This window comes from Benincasa hispida, chromosome 3, assembly GCF_009727055.1.
Source record: "Benincasa hispida cultivar B227 chromosome 3, ASM972705v1, whole genome shotgun sequence".
In the NCBI taxonomy this organism is placed as follows: domain Eukaryota; kingdom Viridiplantae; phylum Streptophyta; class Magnoliopsida; order Cucurbitales; family Cucurbitaceae; genus Benincasa; species Benincasa hispida.
The window spans coordinates 8,441,064-8,459,478 of NC_052351.1; the positions used below are offsets into that span (position 1 = coordinate 8,441,064).

At 31.9% G+C, this 18,415-nt stretch overlaps 1 protein-coding gene across 1 annotated transcript; it reads right to left on the minus strand.

The window, feature by feature from the left end:
* Positions 1–3,412: 3,412 nt before the first annotated feature.
* On the minus strand, positions 3,413–13,502 carry LOC120073190 (putative nuclear RNA export factor SDE5). Its single transcript, XM_039025866.1, has 12 exons — positions 13,263–13,502; positions 11,737–12,293; positions 10,405–10,430; positions 9,427–9,504; positions 8,233–8,306; positions 7,663–7,916; positions 7,033–7,121; positions 6,846–6,902; positions 5,299–5,366; positions 5,086–5,195; positions 4,905–4,975; positions 3,413–3,925 (listed from the first exon to the last, which is right to left on the minus strand). The coding sequence occupies exons 2-12, from the start codon at positions 12,290–12,292 to the stop codon at positions 3,803–3,805; spliced, it is 1,506 nt and encodes a 501-aa protein (XP_038881794.1). The 5' UTR covers position 12,293; positions 13,263–13,502; the 3' UTR covers positions 3,413–3,802.
* Between the last annotated feature and the right edge of the window lie 4,913 nt (positions 13,503–18,415).

Sequence of the window (18,415 nt, forward strand, 5' to 3'; positions counted from 1 at the left end):
CGCCTGCATGAAGCCAGAATCATTAGTAATCATCAGTCAGCCATACGGCGGTGAATTCGTTTCCAGGCCTTGTACACACCACCCGTCACACTATGGGATAAATTCACTCAAATTAATTACTAAACTTTATAAACTATAAACGTCAAACTTAAATTTAAAAAACATTAAAAAAAATCATTCAATTAGGAATTTTTATTGAAAACAAATAAAAACACTAAACTTTTTAACTAAAAAAAATATTCAAAAAATATAATATTATAAAAGAAAACAAACAAGGATACTAAATTTTAGGATAGTTTTAAAGAACTATAAACAAAAAATGTTGTGAAAACCAAAATTTAAAAAAAAAATTGTACTAACAAAATCTAATGCCTAAAACTCTAATACTAAATTTTCTTCAAAAGAACACTAAACCCTAAAAACTCTAACATTAACAAAATAATTAATACTCAAATAACTAATATTATATTAAAAAAATACTAATATGAACTCTTTTTTTTTACCAAAAGTTAACGTTAAAATTCTAATATTATTTAAAATACAAACAAAATATTAACATGGTAAATGTAGCATAATATAAATAAGAATATTAAACTATAGAGATAAAACTACTAACATTAATATATAATATTATTTAAAATACAAAAAAAATATTAACATGGTAAATGTAGCATAATATAAATAAGAATATAAACTATAGAGATAAAACTACTAACATTAATATATAAATATTCTTAAATTCAACGACTATTAAAAACATTTAACGTGGTAGATCTACTAACATCAATATATAACTAATACTAAAAAATACTAATATCAATATATAATGAATTAAAATGGTATATCTAGCATAATATAGATATCAACAAATATTAAAAACAAAAAAACTAGTAATAAATAAAAAAGTAAACTCACAAATTCAACAACGGTTCTACTTTTTTCCCTCAAAATGACAACTATTCCTCCTTTTTTCTTTCTTTTTTTTTTTTTTTTGTTATTTGTTATCCGGTAACAAAAACTACGAACAAATAGAATAATAAGAGAATATGTATCTATAGCTTATTTTTTAATTATACATATATAAATAATAATTTAGTTGAGTGAAAGTATACCTCTTTTTGGTTCTTTGTTTCCCAAACAACAATAAGAACTATTAAAAAATAATAGTATAATGATAGGAACAAATTTTGTAATTATTTTTTAAAAAAAGAAATTTAGTAGAGTAAATGTACAAACTTCACAATTTGATGGACCAATGTGGAAAATAAAAGGATTTAGTAATTATTATGGGGAGAAGAAAAGGGAAAGACTTGTGGAGAGAGAATATTCTGTGAGTTAGAAGTAAAAATCGAAAGAGGGGAAGTGAATAATCTATGAGTGAGTGATCTCTGAGATTGAGAAGTTGAGAGGGAATTGTGAGATGTAGAATTTGGGAGTTGAGATATGTGAGATTCAGAAGTGAGATGGTTCTATAAGGAGAGAGGTTTAAAAGGGGATAGGTCAAGTATTCAAAACTCGGCCCACCATCATGTCACGGAAAATTGATCAAAGGTGTAGATTGATCGTCTAATGCAGAGATGGACAATGCAGCGGATTTGGCAAAGCATGTAGGTCGAGACTTCAAGTCTCGAAATGGAACAGCTGATGACTTGACAATTTGAGCATGTCAGGCTTCGACAGGCGGTGTAGGTCAAGATTAAGTCTCGAGATGAGAGCATGTCAAGACTTCAAGTCACGACCTGGACAGACAGATGGGTATGCCGAAAGTTGAACACTCGATATATATTAATCGAGTTTTCAACCCTCGACCTAGCTCTTTAATTTTTTTTTTTTTTTTTTACTTTCGACTTTCTAAAAAGTTGTTGCACTACCATAAATCTCTAAATATTTTCAAAACCATGTATTTTACTAATTAATTTTTCAAATTACAATATTTAAATAAAACATCCTCCAAAATGGTGCTGAAATTATTTGAAAAATATTATATTTCCAAAACTAGAAAGAAATGTAGATGACATCATTTTATCTTATAATAAAGTGAAATCGCCGGCTAGTAGGCTCGGCTTGACTTATTGGTCAAATGGAAAGAGACACAGATGACGCTAGAAAAGGATAGCGTAAAAAGAACGCCATGAAGCCAATGAGAATCCATTGAAGAGCTGAACCTTTTTTCGAAAGAATTGGAGGCTGGAATTTAAATTACACGGGAGTGAGCAAAAAAAAAAAAAGGGACATATTCGAATATCTATAGATAATTAAAAAATATAGTTTCAATTTAATTCCTAAATTTAATTGAATATCTAAAAAGTCTCAATTTTTAAGAAACTTTAATAATATGAGACTTTCAATTTGCCAATTTGTCGTCAAATTTTAAAATTTTCTATAGGGTCTCTGAATATTTCATGTATGTCTAATAGATCATGATATATTCAACAATTTTTTAATTAACGGATCTATTAAATATAAGAAGTCTTGTGTATAATTCTACTCTCAGCTTTCAATCCTATATACCAAAAAAATTGAAAATTTTAAAAATATTGAATATGTCAATTGACCAACTAAATATAAAATTAAAAATTTAGAAATCTATTACACTTTATAAAGTTCAAAGGTAAGTTTATAGACTAAATTTTAATTTAACCATAAATTTAATGAATATAAAAGTTGTTTCTTTGAGTTCTTTTATTAAAATGGGTTAAAAAACAAAAGATAATGGACTACTATTTTGTCCATCTTGTTTTTTTATTGAATCTTTAGGAAATTGTAACCAAGATATTAAATGATCATTTTGGTTATAAATTATGAGAATTGTTCTTATTCAAATTTTAAACTTAAATGTTTAATTATGATCTTGCAAGTTATACTTGCAAGGAAGTTTAACCAAAGCTAATAGAATTTGATTATTAACATGTTACTAAAATATTAATGTGATGAATTTTGTACATATTATTGAATAATCAAAATAATAATTAACCTTTACAAGGGATGAATAAATAAACATCAAGAAACCAACACAGAAAAATCTAGTAAGAGTTATTAATATAGAAAATCCAAGAAAGGAAAACCTAGTGATGAGAATTATAATAATCATAATTTTCATTAACAATGACATTTAACATAATGCTACACAAGAAAGTGGCTAAGATAGATGGAACAAAGATTGAAGAATTACAAATTTTGATGAGTAAAATAACAAAAATATAAATAATGATTTATCACAATTAAAATATTGAAAAAAAAATAGTTTAATAAATGTGAATAGAGATACTTCAACTAGTATTCAAATGTATTAGCAACCAAAAAATCTATGGTTCAAATACTCACATTTACTGTACTAAAAAAAAATATGAGAATGACGTTATTTATCGATGTGAACACATTTGGTTAAGGTATTAACATGAACCAAGCAATCGAGTTCAAATTACACTCTTTTCTAATTCATCAACACATGACCATCTTTAATTTAAAAGAAAAAGTAACAAATGCACTACATAATAGGGAGAGTTTGGTCCTGCTTGGTGTGTTTTTCAAAAATATTTCTATAACCTAAAAGCTATCTCAAAGATACACACGATTTTACAGTTTTCAAAAGCTCGTTGCATTAAGCAATTTCAAAAAATGTAAACTTTCATTTTCTTCAAGGTTTCTCCCCAATGATGTGGCCTCAAATCTCGAGCTCAATACACCAAAACAAACACTTGGGGCCGGATTTAGATTCAAAAAATACAAATCCTGTAATGCATTATATATTATCTTCAAACGATTTCTTGTTTTGAGGTTTTTTTTTTCTCCCCATTTGTTCTCAATGCATTCTTTTGACGAAACTTAACCGTTTTCGATCAATAGTATCCAAGCGAATTAGAATGGAACCACCATTTTCTTCCTCGGTCCACTCGATCGACTCTTTCTCCAATAGCTTCATAACCTTTCCCATAAAAGGACAACAAAAGGATGAAGTAAATCACAAAACAAGTAAATTTCAGATAAAAGTTCATAATGTAACCAGACTCTAAAAGTATGTACTCACATGTAAGCTAAATCATGTACCAATACTATCATTGGACAAATACTCAAGCTTATGTATGTAAAAGTTCAAATGAGACGGAGTATGAGCACAACCCAGTGAACAGTGACTAATAACCTACATGGGTCAAGTTACAGTTCCCTCTTCTGAATTCAATAACATGGGTAGAAATTCAAATCTCTAAGAGTCTGTTGGACAGAGAATCAATATTTTAATTTATGTTTTTAAATTCACTGAATTTCACAAATGTGTTCAACTTTTTAAAAAAATATATAATATGTATTATGAAATGCATTATAAATTACATAATATTACAAAATAATAATTATAATTTCTCTAAATATAAATCATATTCATAAATAAATTAATTATAGTTTACTGTCAACTAAATATTAGTGGGTAACTACAACTAATTTTTATGTAGTATCAAATACATTTTAAACAATTGTTTAAATTATGATTCAATTTTTTAATATGCTATCAAATACATATCTGAAATTATGAAATACAACTTTGGTTTCATTAAATCCCTCGTTTTCAAAATTTCTACCAAACAGCCCTAAGTTTTTTATCAAAGGTATTTGTGTTAACTAGTTGAACTACAGTTTCCTACTAATCTATGTAATATGCAAAGCAGAGAGCAAAAAAGCCCGGCAGAGTCTAGCACCATTACACCTAATAACCTAATTGAATACAACTTTTTCTTTTCTTTTGTTTATTTTTCTTTATTATTGTTTTTTTTTTTTTTATACTTCCACCACCTGCAAGTTCCAACGTCAGTTTCATGCCTCATCCCCTCCTTGACCAAAAACTGAGAAGACAAAAAAAAACAACAAAAAAGGATGAACCACGCGATAATGTTTCCAGGTTAAGGTCTTACCAAACGTCTACAAGACCGCTTTGAGGTATCTTTATCATCTGCCTCCATGGTTACTTTAAGATGTTTGATTGCTGATCAGTAAACAAACGGAAGTTGTATCAATATATGATATGGACAACTAAAAAATGCATCGATGGACTGGAAGAAATAAATAAAAGGGAAAAGAAACAGAGGAACTCACAAGGGATTCCAGAGAGAGAAGAAATTTGAGACTTTAAAACGCTAACTGCCTCCCTGCCACCAAGGTCATTCAAATCAAGCAATATTTCATCCTCTTCAGTATCTGCATTTCTGCTTATTAACAAAACAGAAAACATGAGCCTGAAACTGAATTACAAACGTTTAAAACACTATAGATTGAAACAGCATACTTGTAGAGACCGTAACCACTAACCTGGGTTCAAAAATTAACTGGTTTGATTGTTCATCTGCTTCTTGAGCTTTTTTATGATAAAAGTGCCCCTACCTCGTGCACATCATAGGAACATGAGTTTGTATTCCCATCCACAAGGTTATGGTAACATTTCGTATATAAAATAATGGACTACTATTTCACTTCCTAAGTTGAAAAAAAATAGTACATTGTATTCGTCGAAGGAAACTATTGGATACTTGTAACTTCACTTCATTTGTGCAATGACCATTAAGCAACACAGGATCAGATGGTTAAAAACTCCATCAAAACACACCCCATTGTTTGAGATTTTTAAAACCAAGCATGCTTTAGTTTTAATGTTATAACTGCCAACATCATCTGTTGAATAGTGTCTCTAATCTCAATAACACGCTTGCTAAGATAAGATTACTCGGAGAAACGGGCTCTTCATAGAGAAGTTTAGTTGGAAAGAAATAAAATACTTCCTGGATGTAGAATGACGTTGGGAAGGTATCTCATCTGAGACCTCCTCATGACATGCTTTGCTTCTTCATCACGTTCCTCATCTTTTCTTTTGTAATATACAGTTTTTTATACCGTTACAAATGGGAAAGATTCCTATAATCCTTTGGTTTAGGGGGGAATTTGTAGGGATAACCCAAAATTTGGGACCAAAATTACAAATGCCCTGTTTTTTGAAAAAATGACAAATGACCTTTTGCTGACATCACATTCAAGTGAAATTACCAAAATAAACTCGTGCACACAGAAAAGCCATCTTGATCTCTCGCTCTCTCTTCCTTTCCTCACTCACAAATCACTCCCTCTCTCTCTAGCTCTCTCTCTTCTTTTCCTCACTCACAAATCACTCTCCTCTCTCACAGCTGGAGCAGAGTGTAGTTTTTCGGCAAAGTTAGATACACTGAAGAAGAAGAGGGGAAAAAAAAGGAAAAACACCAGAGAAGAAGAGGAAGAAGAAGAAAAGGGGAGAGAGGGAAAAAAAAGTCGCTTTCTAGAGAAGAAGAAGAGGAGGAAGAAGAAGAAGGGAAAAAAAGAAAAAGAGTAGCTCGCCAAGAAGAAGAGAAGAATTTGAAGGAAGGGCAAATTGACAATGTCACACATGCATGATGTCAGCAAAAGGTCAATTAACAATAGATTTTAAAAAGTGGGGCATTTGTCATTTTGGGTCTCCAAAATGGGTCAACAGTGCAATTTTCTCCCCGCTTAGGGGTGTTCGGAGGTAATTTCTTTCTGACCTTTCTTTTTGCAATGTCACCTCTTCTATGAAATAGCTTTTGTTTCTTTAATATATATATAAATATATATTAGACAAATAGAAATTTAAGATAATAAACACTATCCCATTACCTTCTTTTGTAATATACAAGCTTCTTATACAGCTACGAATGAGAAGAATTCTCTATAATCCTTTGTCCTTCGGGTTTTTTGTGGTAATTTCTTTTAAAAATTTCTTTTTGCCATCTCATCGGTTCAATGAAATAGTTCTGTTTTTCTAATACACAAAAACAAATTGAAACATAAGACAGTAGACACTACCCCATTACCTCATCTATGAGTTTGACTGCACGAACAGAATCCCCTTTAGCAAATGCATCTATGGCCTATGAAGTGTGAACAAATTAATTTTCTCATCTTAGAAGTGACTCAAATGACGCAGGAAAAATCAATTTATGGCAAACTACAACAAGTGTGGAAAAGTTAAAAAAAGGCACACGCACAAAGTCTACCTACCGCTGCATAATATTCCTTCATTGTCCGCCGGTACTCCCTAACAGCTTTACGAAGAAGCTGGTAGCTATTTTCTTCATCCTCGACCTCAACTGCAATTTGTAGTGTACTGGTGGATCATGAATATTGTAATGGCCAAAATTACTGATTAGAACATATAGAAATGAACTCAAACTAGGATCAATTACATTCCCAGCATACTCTTTTAACGGGTCTTACATAACAGGATTATTCAGTACTTCTTGAACTGTGCAGGAGCACTTACCCTAGAAAAATTCAATAATATATGCGCCACCAATCTACTTCATTTACCCATTTGTTATGCTAAATGATGCAATCCCATGGAGCTTTCTGATTTCTTTAAAATATTACACATGATTACTGATAAGATATGATATGTCAATCCTGAAAGCAATCAGTTACAAAAACTAAAATACTTGTAAATTTTAGTAATTTACTAATACTATCAATGATACCGTTAGAAACTTTAATCATTATAAGATATAGAATATTAAGAGTTCAGAAAGTAAGAAAATTGACATTGCTAATCTATTTTCATCAGAATTCACAGCCAATCTTCAAGCTTCTAAGACTCCATAAATAGATGTTAAAAAAAAATAATTCCGATGTTACCATCCAAATCAATTTGCTCCTTGTACTGCACAAGCTTTTCATGCTCCGCATCCATATCTTCGAACGGTTCGCTCACCAATTGTCCATATGCTTTAAACTGCTTCCTCCTTGGTACTGTTCTTCGTGGTGACTCCTCTTCTGGTTCCTCAGAAGCATCAAATAATGCAATCAAAATCTCCTTTTGAAGATCACTTCTGGTCTTCTCCAGGTTAGTCAACTCCAAGACTTTTTTGCTTGAGGCCATATTTCCATTCCTAGATGACCAAAAAATGAACATTAATTTCAGGAACAAATAATAAGTTAAATTTGTACATTAAAAAGTCTTGCCCAGAATCAAGTAAAATCCTGAACATAATATCTGTTCTAAAAGAATAGTAAAAAAAAAAAAAAAAAAAAAAAAAAAAAAAAAAAAAAGAAAAAAAGAAAAGAAAAGAAAAGAAAGAAAGAAAGAAAAGAAGAAGGTTGTTGTTGTCTTTCTAGTTTTAACAATGACACCCAAGCTACCAGCTGCAATTGGAAAGATATTATCCTCCAGTCTAAGGAGTGAACAGATCAAGGAAAGATATTTACCCTCCAGTATAATGGTTGTCAGCCTTATTTCTCTGACACGAAATTAAATCTGATCTTGAACACGAAGCTGCAGTCTGGAAAAGGAAATCACTCGGGTAAGAAAGAAAACACATTCAAAAGTACAACAAAGCTTTACTTCCCCTGAAATTATGAAAAATAATCTAAAAGTTAGTCCTACCCATCAAAGCCTTTACATTTACAATAGGTCAAAGTGCAACTAACAGCCACTAACTTGTATTATTGAGAATTAGAAAAAAAAATGTACCAAATTAAAAAACAATACTGTGTGAAGTTGTGCACAATGTTCCCAAAGTGATGCATTACAAGACAAGTTTCTTGTCTGCTGGATTGGAGGTGAGGGGCACATAAAAAACACAGTCAGAGTGAAGTGAGGGTTTCTTTTTTCTTTTTTCGGGAGCTTCAACAATATGGGGAGGGAAAATTTGAACATTTGACCACTTGTTGAGAGTATTTGCCTTAAGAGTTAAGCTATTCTCAAGTTGGCAGAAAAATATTTATTATACATAAGTATACAAGCCGTGCATATACATAGATACACCCATACATATATAACACATGCATGCATGTCACTATTTAACATTAAAACATAAACTTGGGCATAAAGATCTTTTTTTCTTTTTGGATTAGGCATAAATAAGATCTTATTTCACATATTACTTTGCTACATATTTTCAAGAGAATAATAATTCTTAAAAGAAATAGTAAAGTAATAATAATAATTAAAGTTATAATCAGAAGTACTAAAAAATGTGAAAGGTCCGGTTTTCTTTGATAAGCAAACCAAAAGTTGATCAAAATGGTGACATGACCTAGGCAGTTTGCCTGAGTAAAGGTGCTTCCATAGACAACCGCATCTTGTCTCACCTATCACCACAAGCGATCCACCCATGCTCAACTTTGAAAACGCTGATTGTGGAAGGAAAGAGAACTTTGGAGACTTTAATACCACGTAAGAGTATTCAAAACAGAAGGAAACTGACACAACATAACTTATATCTCACAAAGTAAAAAGATAATTCTATATTCACACAATGATATAACTTATAAGTTATAATAGCCACTTTCACCATAACTCTAACCAGCAAAGAACCTACAAAAGTTTCATGAGTTTAACAGTATAACAACTATTCAAACTATTTGCTACATGAAAACAAGTACTGAAGTCATACTAACCATGTCAGTGGACTTATTACCCGAACCAAGTCTTTCCTCCGCTGGTGTTGTTGACCGATTAAGCAAATTCTCCATGCTCTGAAACCTCAAAAGGATATTCTTGAGAAGTCTTACTTGAAATGATAGCTAAGAAATAGACGAGCAAAACGTAATACAACATGTCTGCTCGTGCTGTTAGAGAGCAGATATTTTAAGGAAGATACAAGATGATTGAATCATCATGTCACTCGCAAAATATTTGTTTTTTTCTAATGAGAAACAGAAAAATTATATAACTTTCATAATGATTATAAATCATCACACGAAACTAAATTCAAGACTTCAGAATCAGTAGGCAAGTGTCTTCAAAACATGGATGTAAGTGGCAGCACCAGCAAGTGCTTTTCTACACAAGACATTATCTAAAATGTCATTTTAAATCGAACGACGAGTATATGCAAATTATGCACTTCAATGTTTCTAAAGTTAAGATCTCACACCCCATCATAGGTATTCACAGCCTTATCTGCCGTGCAAGGCCATTTGATACCTATGTTTTACTGGCAACCCCATCACGGCAACACCCTACCAGTCTCAGGTTAGCATGCGGCATTTCAAATCAGTTAATTAATTTGGCCAACTAAATTCTTGGATTAATTCTGGAATATTTCCCGGAAGTAATACAGTTGGGCAATAAATTTCAAGAAGTCGTGACATATCAAATTTGTGAGAGAGAGTTATAAAAAGTAAATTTTTTAAAAGAAAAAATAAATGCCGAAGCCCATAACAAGAGGAGCATCTGCAACATGGATATTAACTAAAGAAGAAATAGAGGTGGGAAATAAATTTCAAGAGGTCGTGAAATATCCAAGTCAGGGAGAGCAGGAGTTATCAGAAAACTACTGAAGGCCATAAAGGGAATACGAACTCCATTCAGGATTGCAATTCTCGAAAACCATCAGAGACTGGAAAAGCCATTAAAACTGGCATTTTGCATACCTTTTTCATATCATATCCACAACTGCCTGCAGTAATAAAACAAATCCTATTAACTGGTAATATATTAATCAATAGTAGTGAGCATTTCAATAAGAAGCCAGTATCCATACTTATACTAGTAAACAACAAACTATAAAATTCTACTGCAATATATTGCAATTTTTATATTAATCGATCTTTTTCTTTTTTTTTAACTCTCTTCTAAGGCTTATATATACTGAAATAATTTTCGTTTTCCAAATCAAGTTGCCTGCAGGCCACGACAACTTTCCTTTGTACATCTGGATGGGGCAAATACTAAAAGCATAGCATAGCATGCAGAATTAGCTTTTATATACATATTTCAAACAATCGGTAATATAAATAAATCTTGGATATCAAGCAGAAAGGTTACAGAGACTAACAGAATCCTAAAAAATGAAGAACATTTAAACAATTACTTTACTATGATATGATAGAACCATAATTCACTAAGGAATTTCTATTTGAAGAAATAAAATCCTAATTTCATTTCAATCACTTACGTAATGCTAGAATTGAGGAATACAATGAAATTCATGTCACAATAGGATAGAAAGTTTTCAGTAGGTCGGCCTCAGTGGAGTTATTACTCATGTAATTCAACATTAGTTGCAACCAATAATGTTGACTTGAAGCGTATGTTCCTCGGAAAGGCAGAAACTAGTTAAAGCGCTGAAATGACTACTACTAGAACAGAAATTCCAAGGCTGCTGTTGGTTCGTTGCTTTTATATTTAAGATGCTAACTAACGAAGTTCCTACGTCTTCACAATGCTTAAAATTGAGATGAAACAAGAAAACAAAAAAGTTCTCTAAAAGTACTGAAGTAAAGAGTTCTGAAATATTTAATTGAATCTCAACATGGCTTAGATTTCAAAAGGCCAAAAGATAATCTTACACTTGGATAAATATATGACATAACTATGATAATCATTGTAGAGTTCTGACCCACTAAATTCTTTCCAATTCTATCGGATGTCCCCGAAGGGACAGCTCTGACCCACTAAATTCTAACACGATTCTAAAGACGGCCATTGATTCTAACAGTCTTCATGCACAATTAAACTTTCATGGTCTTTGGGTACATAATGCGAGTAAGATCAAACCCATTCTGCAAGACAGTAAAAATTTTAGTCTACTTGATCCAAACTACAATTACGTCAACAGAATAAACTCCCAAAAATAACATAGAAGCAATCAGACTAGAGCAATCTCTCCAAGACAAACATAAGATATGTAGTTATTGTCCAATGAGTTGATACTTGGGAGGTAAGATTGAAGATAACTGGCAAAGATAGAGATAACAGCCTACCAATAACTTCTCGGATTACTTCCCTTTTCAGACTGAACCCATCCCCAAGCATTTTGAAGAGAAAATCTTCCATATCATGATGCAGGTGGAAGTCACTGGGTAAACTTGTACAATCTCCTTCACATGAAGATTCATGCAAAACCTTTACTCCCACCTTTACCGGTTTATATACCTTGGTAAACTTATTTGCCGATGGCTTAGAACAAGCAAATTCTTTACCGATAATGTTGGAAACTGTGCCTGTTGAAAAAGGCTGAACCTTTAACTTTGCAGTTTTCAGGTTCCCTTTGACCTGATATGACCTCTCAGACACCTTACCCTTAGCCAAATTATCTCCATTTCTAACCTCACCATTTGATGCAGAGCTAGAGGTGCTTCCCTGCATTTGAAATAGGATTTCACCTGCCAAGTCTGCCTTATGGCCTGCCTCAAAATAAGCAGAAGCTATTTCCTGAAGTGAAAATGCAGAGCCAAAAGCATCGATCAAAGACTTTAGCGCAACATCCTCCTCGGCACACTTTGATGCACTCACTCCATATGTTTCCTTCCCTGTCATTCTTTTCAAATCATAGAAAGTGGCAAACCAAATATCAAATACATTTCTACAGTGAGCAACTTACACTAAAAGTTAAAATTTCTACAGCGAGCAACTTGCACAAAAAGTTAAAACTGAAATGTGAAATTATTTCCATTATTTCCGGGGTTAACCATGAATCATGATGGAAACCAATAAAATCATAGAGATAACAGTAATATTAATAACTAACACATCCCAAATAAAGGATCAAAGTGGTTAGCGTTATGTACTTTGTAGATTCATACGTAAACCAGTAAATAACTGCCAGAAACCAAGAAAATAAGTTATAGCCGATAAAAGGGAAAAAAATCAAAAAACAATCGAATGATTGTACATGTAAAATCTTTTAGTTTTCTATGTGATGTGATTAAGTTGGCCTACAATACTCAAAACCAAGTGGGTGGAGAAAATGCTATGACTCTAAGAATGGGTGTCAATTGTATCGATCCAACAACATCTTTTCATTACAACAGTGCCTTGATTAATCCAATGTCCCACTGAAGCCTGTATTCTTAAAAGTCGGAGCATCTCATGAAAGAAATTACCAGTTCGTCAGCGTATATCCATGAAGTATCTTAGTGACAATACTTGATTTCGCTGTTTCATTCTCTATATACATTCACAAACACACATGAAAACCAAATAAAGATCCGAAAGATAGTGAAAGAAACAGAAAAGGAAAATACTGGGAACCAAATAGCACAACAGAAAGAATCAAAATGTCGAACAAGAAACGGACTCCCGATCAAAATGCAGAAGTTAACGAAGCTAGAACTGAAATCACAAACAAATATATACAAATTTCAACCTGGGAAGAACACAAGCTTCAAACAAAGCCGACATTCATCGGAATGAAAATGAAATAAACTCAAAAAAAAAAAAAACAACAACAACAACAAACATCTCCAACGCCAAAAGAATCGTAAAAGGATCTTCGAAGAGTACTAACCTGGGTGTGCGTGTGCTCGGTAGGAGTGGGGTGAAATGACGTCACTGGCAGCGGCAATGAGAAAATAGTGGACGCGGGCGCTGCAACCCACTTGGATAAACAAAAGCAATGAAAATTATTGCGAACAGGCGGAGGATAATCGAAGTGCTTTTTGGCGCCTCGATGGGCTCGCTTCGAGGCGAAGTTTTAATTTGATTCTTCCCACGCGTAATTATTCCACGTCCACCAACAGAAGCTAAAGCTAAAACAAGTGTACTGTGTGAAGGGGAATTTCATTTTTTTTTTTCATTTGGGGCATGAAATTTAAATTAATTTTTTATATCGTGGTAATAGGTTTAGATACCATCAATAATTCGTATATTCTTGGAAAATAATCGAATTGGAAATTCTTAAAAATGGAAAAAATATGAAACTGCAAACTTTCCTATTTGAAATTTCTTTCTAAAATCGTCATGATCAAACCGTTTCTTGATTTTAAATTAGCGACTTCTTACTTAGCCAAAATCGATACACTAATTTTTTCTAGTTGAGTTAAATTTTTGTTTTTTAATGTTACAATGATCTAAACATCAATTCGTTTTTGGAATTAAAAATCAATCGATTCCTTTCATTGTTGAATAAAGGAAAAAAAAATATATTTTTTATTTAAGTGTGTATTTAAAATCGATTAATTCCTTTCATGATTGAACTTGAAAAAAAAAAATCTTTTATTTAAGTTTGTGTGAAGCACCAACTTATTTTGCATATTTTTTGTTTGCTTATTTGTTTTTTTTAAATGAAATAACTTAATTGAGAATAAATAATAAATTTATAGTACAATTCAAAATTACAAGACTGGCTTATTTAAATGGAAAACATAAAAACGTAGTTTTTAAAGTCTATATCCTAAATTATTTTTTTTTCAATTAAAAATGTTCATAATATAAAGTAGAAGTGTTCATAGGTTGGGTTGGATTGGATTGAAAGACTTTTTACATCCAACCCAACTGTAAATTTTTTCAACCCAAATAACACTTATTAAAAAATAAACCCAACCCAACCCATGAAATATTTGGGTTTGATTGGTTCGGATTAATCGGGTCATTTATTTAAAATTTTGTTCTAAAAAAAAACAAATATAGTGGAAATTTTACTTCTAAAGTGCAAAGAAACTACTTTGTTGAAAAATAAATTATTTAAAAAATATTTGAATTAAATAAAATTAAAATAAATATATGTATAAATAATTATGTTATAAGTAATAAAAAATATATTTTAAAGTTAATAATAAATTCGGATTGGTTTGGATTATATTTGGTGAACCCATGAACCAACCCAACCCATAAAATTTTCATTTATATGAACCCAAATGAGTTGATAATCCAACTCAGACCGTACGGGTTGGGTTGAATTGATCGGTTTTTTTAGGTCATCGAGTTTTTTAAATACCCCTAATATAAGGGTGGGAGCATTCAAAATTACAACTTTTATAAATGAAATAAATATCCACAACATCAAAATAATAAGGATCGACTTGAAATAATGACATGTTTGGGAGTAATTCTAAAGTGGTTAAATTCACTTTTATTATTTTTAAAATCACTTGAAAAAATATTTTTAATCCTTCAAAATTAATTTTGGTATAATGAAATTGTGTTTAAAAGTGTACAAAAAAAATTTAGAAGTTGGTTTAAAATTAACATTGAATTGCTTTTGAGTAATCGAATGTGTACTTCATATTAAGTTTGAACATAACAAACATGATTTTAATAATTTCAAAGTCGTTTCGAACAATGTTCCTTTGAGTAATTTTCCAATCGGAATGGAAAAACTCTTGCTTTGCAATTTTATTTTAGTCATATCTCTGTCGATACTCCGTTTTAGCTACATAACTACTTGTTTTTATATGTTTTTTCGTGTTATTTCAATTATGGTTATAAACTGTATAAAAACTTAAAAATTCATTGAGTTTAATACCCAAAACCTAAATTGATCTAGGTTTAAATATTGTAAGAGAACACATCAAACAAAAAGTATGAAAATGTGTAGTCATTTAGTAAAAAAGAAAATGAATGGAGAGAACTATGATCAAATTTATGGTATTTGACAATTCACTCCTAAAAAGATATGAAAACAAACAAACAAAGAAACATGTTTTTTCTAGGGAGAGAGGAAAAGAAAAAGGTCATGCAAGCTTTTTTTTTTTTCTAAGAAAATTCTTCGAAATTGATGTTTAATTACATAAATTCCAGTTAGAACTTTTTTAATAATTTTATATACTTGTTTCTTTAAATATTTTGTTGAGATCAATACGGGTTATATTCAAAATTAAAGTCTAAAATATTTGAATCAATGATACATATTTATGTCAATTGACTTATGCCTACTATAGCTAATTTTATATATTTGTTAATACAAGTTCTAAATAAAACATCAAAAAATCAAATGTGTAGATGTCATTGGTTCAATATAGCATATACCCCAACATGAATATCCACACTCGCCCTCTTTTCTAGCGATTTCTTCTGTTTATGCCACCACCTTTTCTTCATCTTGAATCAAAGATGCAAGTTGGAGCATGAATTAGAATGAGAAAAAGAAGCGAGAGGAAGAAATAAGAGCGAGAAATCAAATGAAGGAAAAATACTGAAGGGAAAAAACTATAAATTAAGCGAGAGAAAAAAACGAGAGCAAGATGTGAAAAGAATAATTCAAATGAAGGGAAAATCATAAAAAAAAAAAAAAAAGAAAAAATTGTAATTGTGTTTGATAAAGAATGGGCAGAATAAACAAGAATTCATTTGAACGTCAAGCATTCGCATGCAATCCAGGAACAAGGTGATAAGTTCACACGCGACTGACGTAAGTAGAATATCATTTTTCGAACAAATTTAAATATTGAGTCCTACTTTATTTGGCTCCTAAACCCTTAACGAGTAGTAATTATGTTTTCAAAGCCAATAGCAAATATATATATATATATATATATATATATATATATGCATAGGGTAAACCAATTTAAGAAAATGATATTTTTGTCGTTATTAAGCATCTTTTTAATGATATGTATAGTTAAATTGTTGATTATTGTAAACATGGATGGTCTTTCTAATGTTAAGAATCCATCCATTCATATTTTCTTAGTACAACAATTGTGGGATGGGGGATTAAACCTCCGTCCTCTGGGATCGGAATATACATGTACTATAAGAAAAATGAACTCCCCGACGCCTAAATCGGTCGTCGAGAGACAGGGTGTCTTCGACTCCTGATGCCGTAAAGAACCATCGGGAATTCCTAGGGAACTCCCGACGAATAAAATAGGCATCGGAGTTCCAAGAAACTCTCGACGCCATACCCTAACTGACTCCCGACGGATCTCCCGAAGCCCGTCAGGTGGCGTCGGGAGATGGGATCTGGTAAAAACCAGATCCCTTCTTCTTCATTTTCCCCATTCTTCCCATTTTTAACCCTAGGTAACCCGTTGCCGCGCCCGATCCCTCTCCCTTTCCCTTTGCCAAATCCCTCTCACTTTCCCATCCTTTTTCCCCGCCGATATCCTCCCCCCACTCCTCCCTCTCCGATCTTCCTCCCCCACTCCCTCCCGTCCGACCGATCCCTTCTCCCCCCCTCCCTCCCTCACCAATCCCTCTCCCTTTCCCTTTGCGTTTTGCTTCTTCAAGCAGCAGCCGCTATCTAGTCCAGCCACCGCTACCTCCCTTCCTTCAACCGCCAGCTGCCGCCTGCCGGTAATCTTCCCCCTTTATTTTCTCATATTTGTATATTAATTTAAATCATTATTTTTAATTTATAGCATGTTATTGTGGGTTGAGTTTTCTTTATTGTGAATGTTATTGTGGATTGTTTTTAATTAGCATTGTTTTTTATTTAAGCCATGGATTGTGAATGTTTCAATTTATGCAATTTTTTGGATTATGGATGTTATTGTGCATTGTTTTTTATTTAAACCATGGATTGTGGATGTTTCCATTTATGCAATTTTTTGGATTATGGATGTTATAATTTACTTAATTTTGGACTTAGTTTAGGGGGGAAAATCAATAACATTAAGGGCAAAAAAAGCTAAATCACCTATTATAAATTATTTAAAATTTTAAATACTCCAAACAAACTTGGAATTTTGTATTAAGTTAATCAAAATTCATGCTTAATAAAGACTTTGTACTTTGTCTTCTAATCCAGGTTATTGTTTTGGATTACAAGTTGGTCAGAACAGATTTATTTTTAATGATGAATAAAGAATAGATTAAACTAAGGAATAAGTTATCAGTGGAGTATAGAGAAGGAGTATCCCAATTTTTAGATATGGCGAAGTTTCATGTTAATGATTCCAGACGAATAAGATGTCCATGCAAGAATTGTATGAATTCAATTTGGGAAAAAATAGATATCGTGGAACAACATCTATTAACATATGGAATATCTCTCTCATACTGTGAATGGGTATATCATGAAGTGTCAGTAAATTATCTAGAAGTTTTGAAAGTCATACAACTCATTCAATACAGAATGTTGAAGTATATAGTATAGAGAGTAATGTTGTCGAAGAAAATGTGATGTTGAATCTTATAAACGATTTACAAGTTCCAATTAAAAACGAAAATGCAAAAGAAGAAAGCATTGAGAATGAAATGCCCTCTAATGGTCAAGAAAGAGATACCACGAACTTATTTGAGGATTTAATGACCGAAGCACTTAATGAATTATACTCTGGTTGTTCGCAATTTTCGTCCTTGAACTTTTTAGCGAAGTTGATGCATATCAAAGTTCTCAATGGTTAGAATAACAAATCGTTTGACATGTTGCTAGAATTGTTAAAAAGCAGCGTTTCCAGTTGGCACCTCTATACCTACTTCCTTTTATGAAGCCAAACGAAAATTGCATGATTTAGGCCTAGGTTATGAGTCTATTCATGCGTGCAAATATGATTGTGTATTATATTGGAAAGAGTTTGCAGATTTGCAACAATGCCCCGTTTGTGGTGAGTCTCAGTACAAAGTTAATGATGGTAATGGTAAAAAAAAGACCACATAAGGTATTACGTCATTTTTCATTGATACCGAGATTAAAATGATTGTTTGCATCAAAAGAAGGCACTTCTGACATGAGATGGCATAAAGATAAGCGAGTTAAAACGGAGGATGTATTGCGAC

What these genes read in the sequence shown, in the direction of transcription:
- LOC120073190 (XM_039025866.1), bottom strand. Translation starts at nt 12,292, where the DNA reads ATGACAGGGAAGGAAACATATGGAGTGAGTGCATCAAAGTGTGCCGAG. An exon ending in GTGGATATGATATGAAAAAG is followed by an intron (nt 9,505 to 10,404) that starts GTATGCAAAATG and finishes TTGAGGTTTCAG; the next exon opens with AGCATGGAGAATTTGCTTAA. An exon ending in CAGTTAATTTTTGAACCCAG is followed by an intron (nt 5,196 to 5,298) that starts GTTAGTGGTTAC and finishes GTTAATAAGCAG; the next exon opens with AAATGCAGATACTGAAGAGG.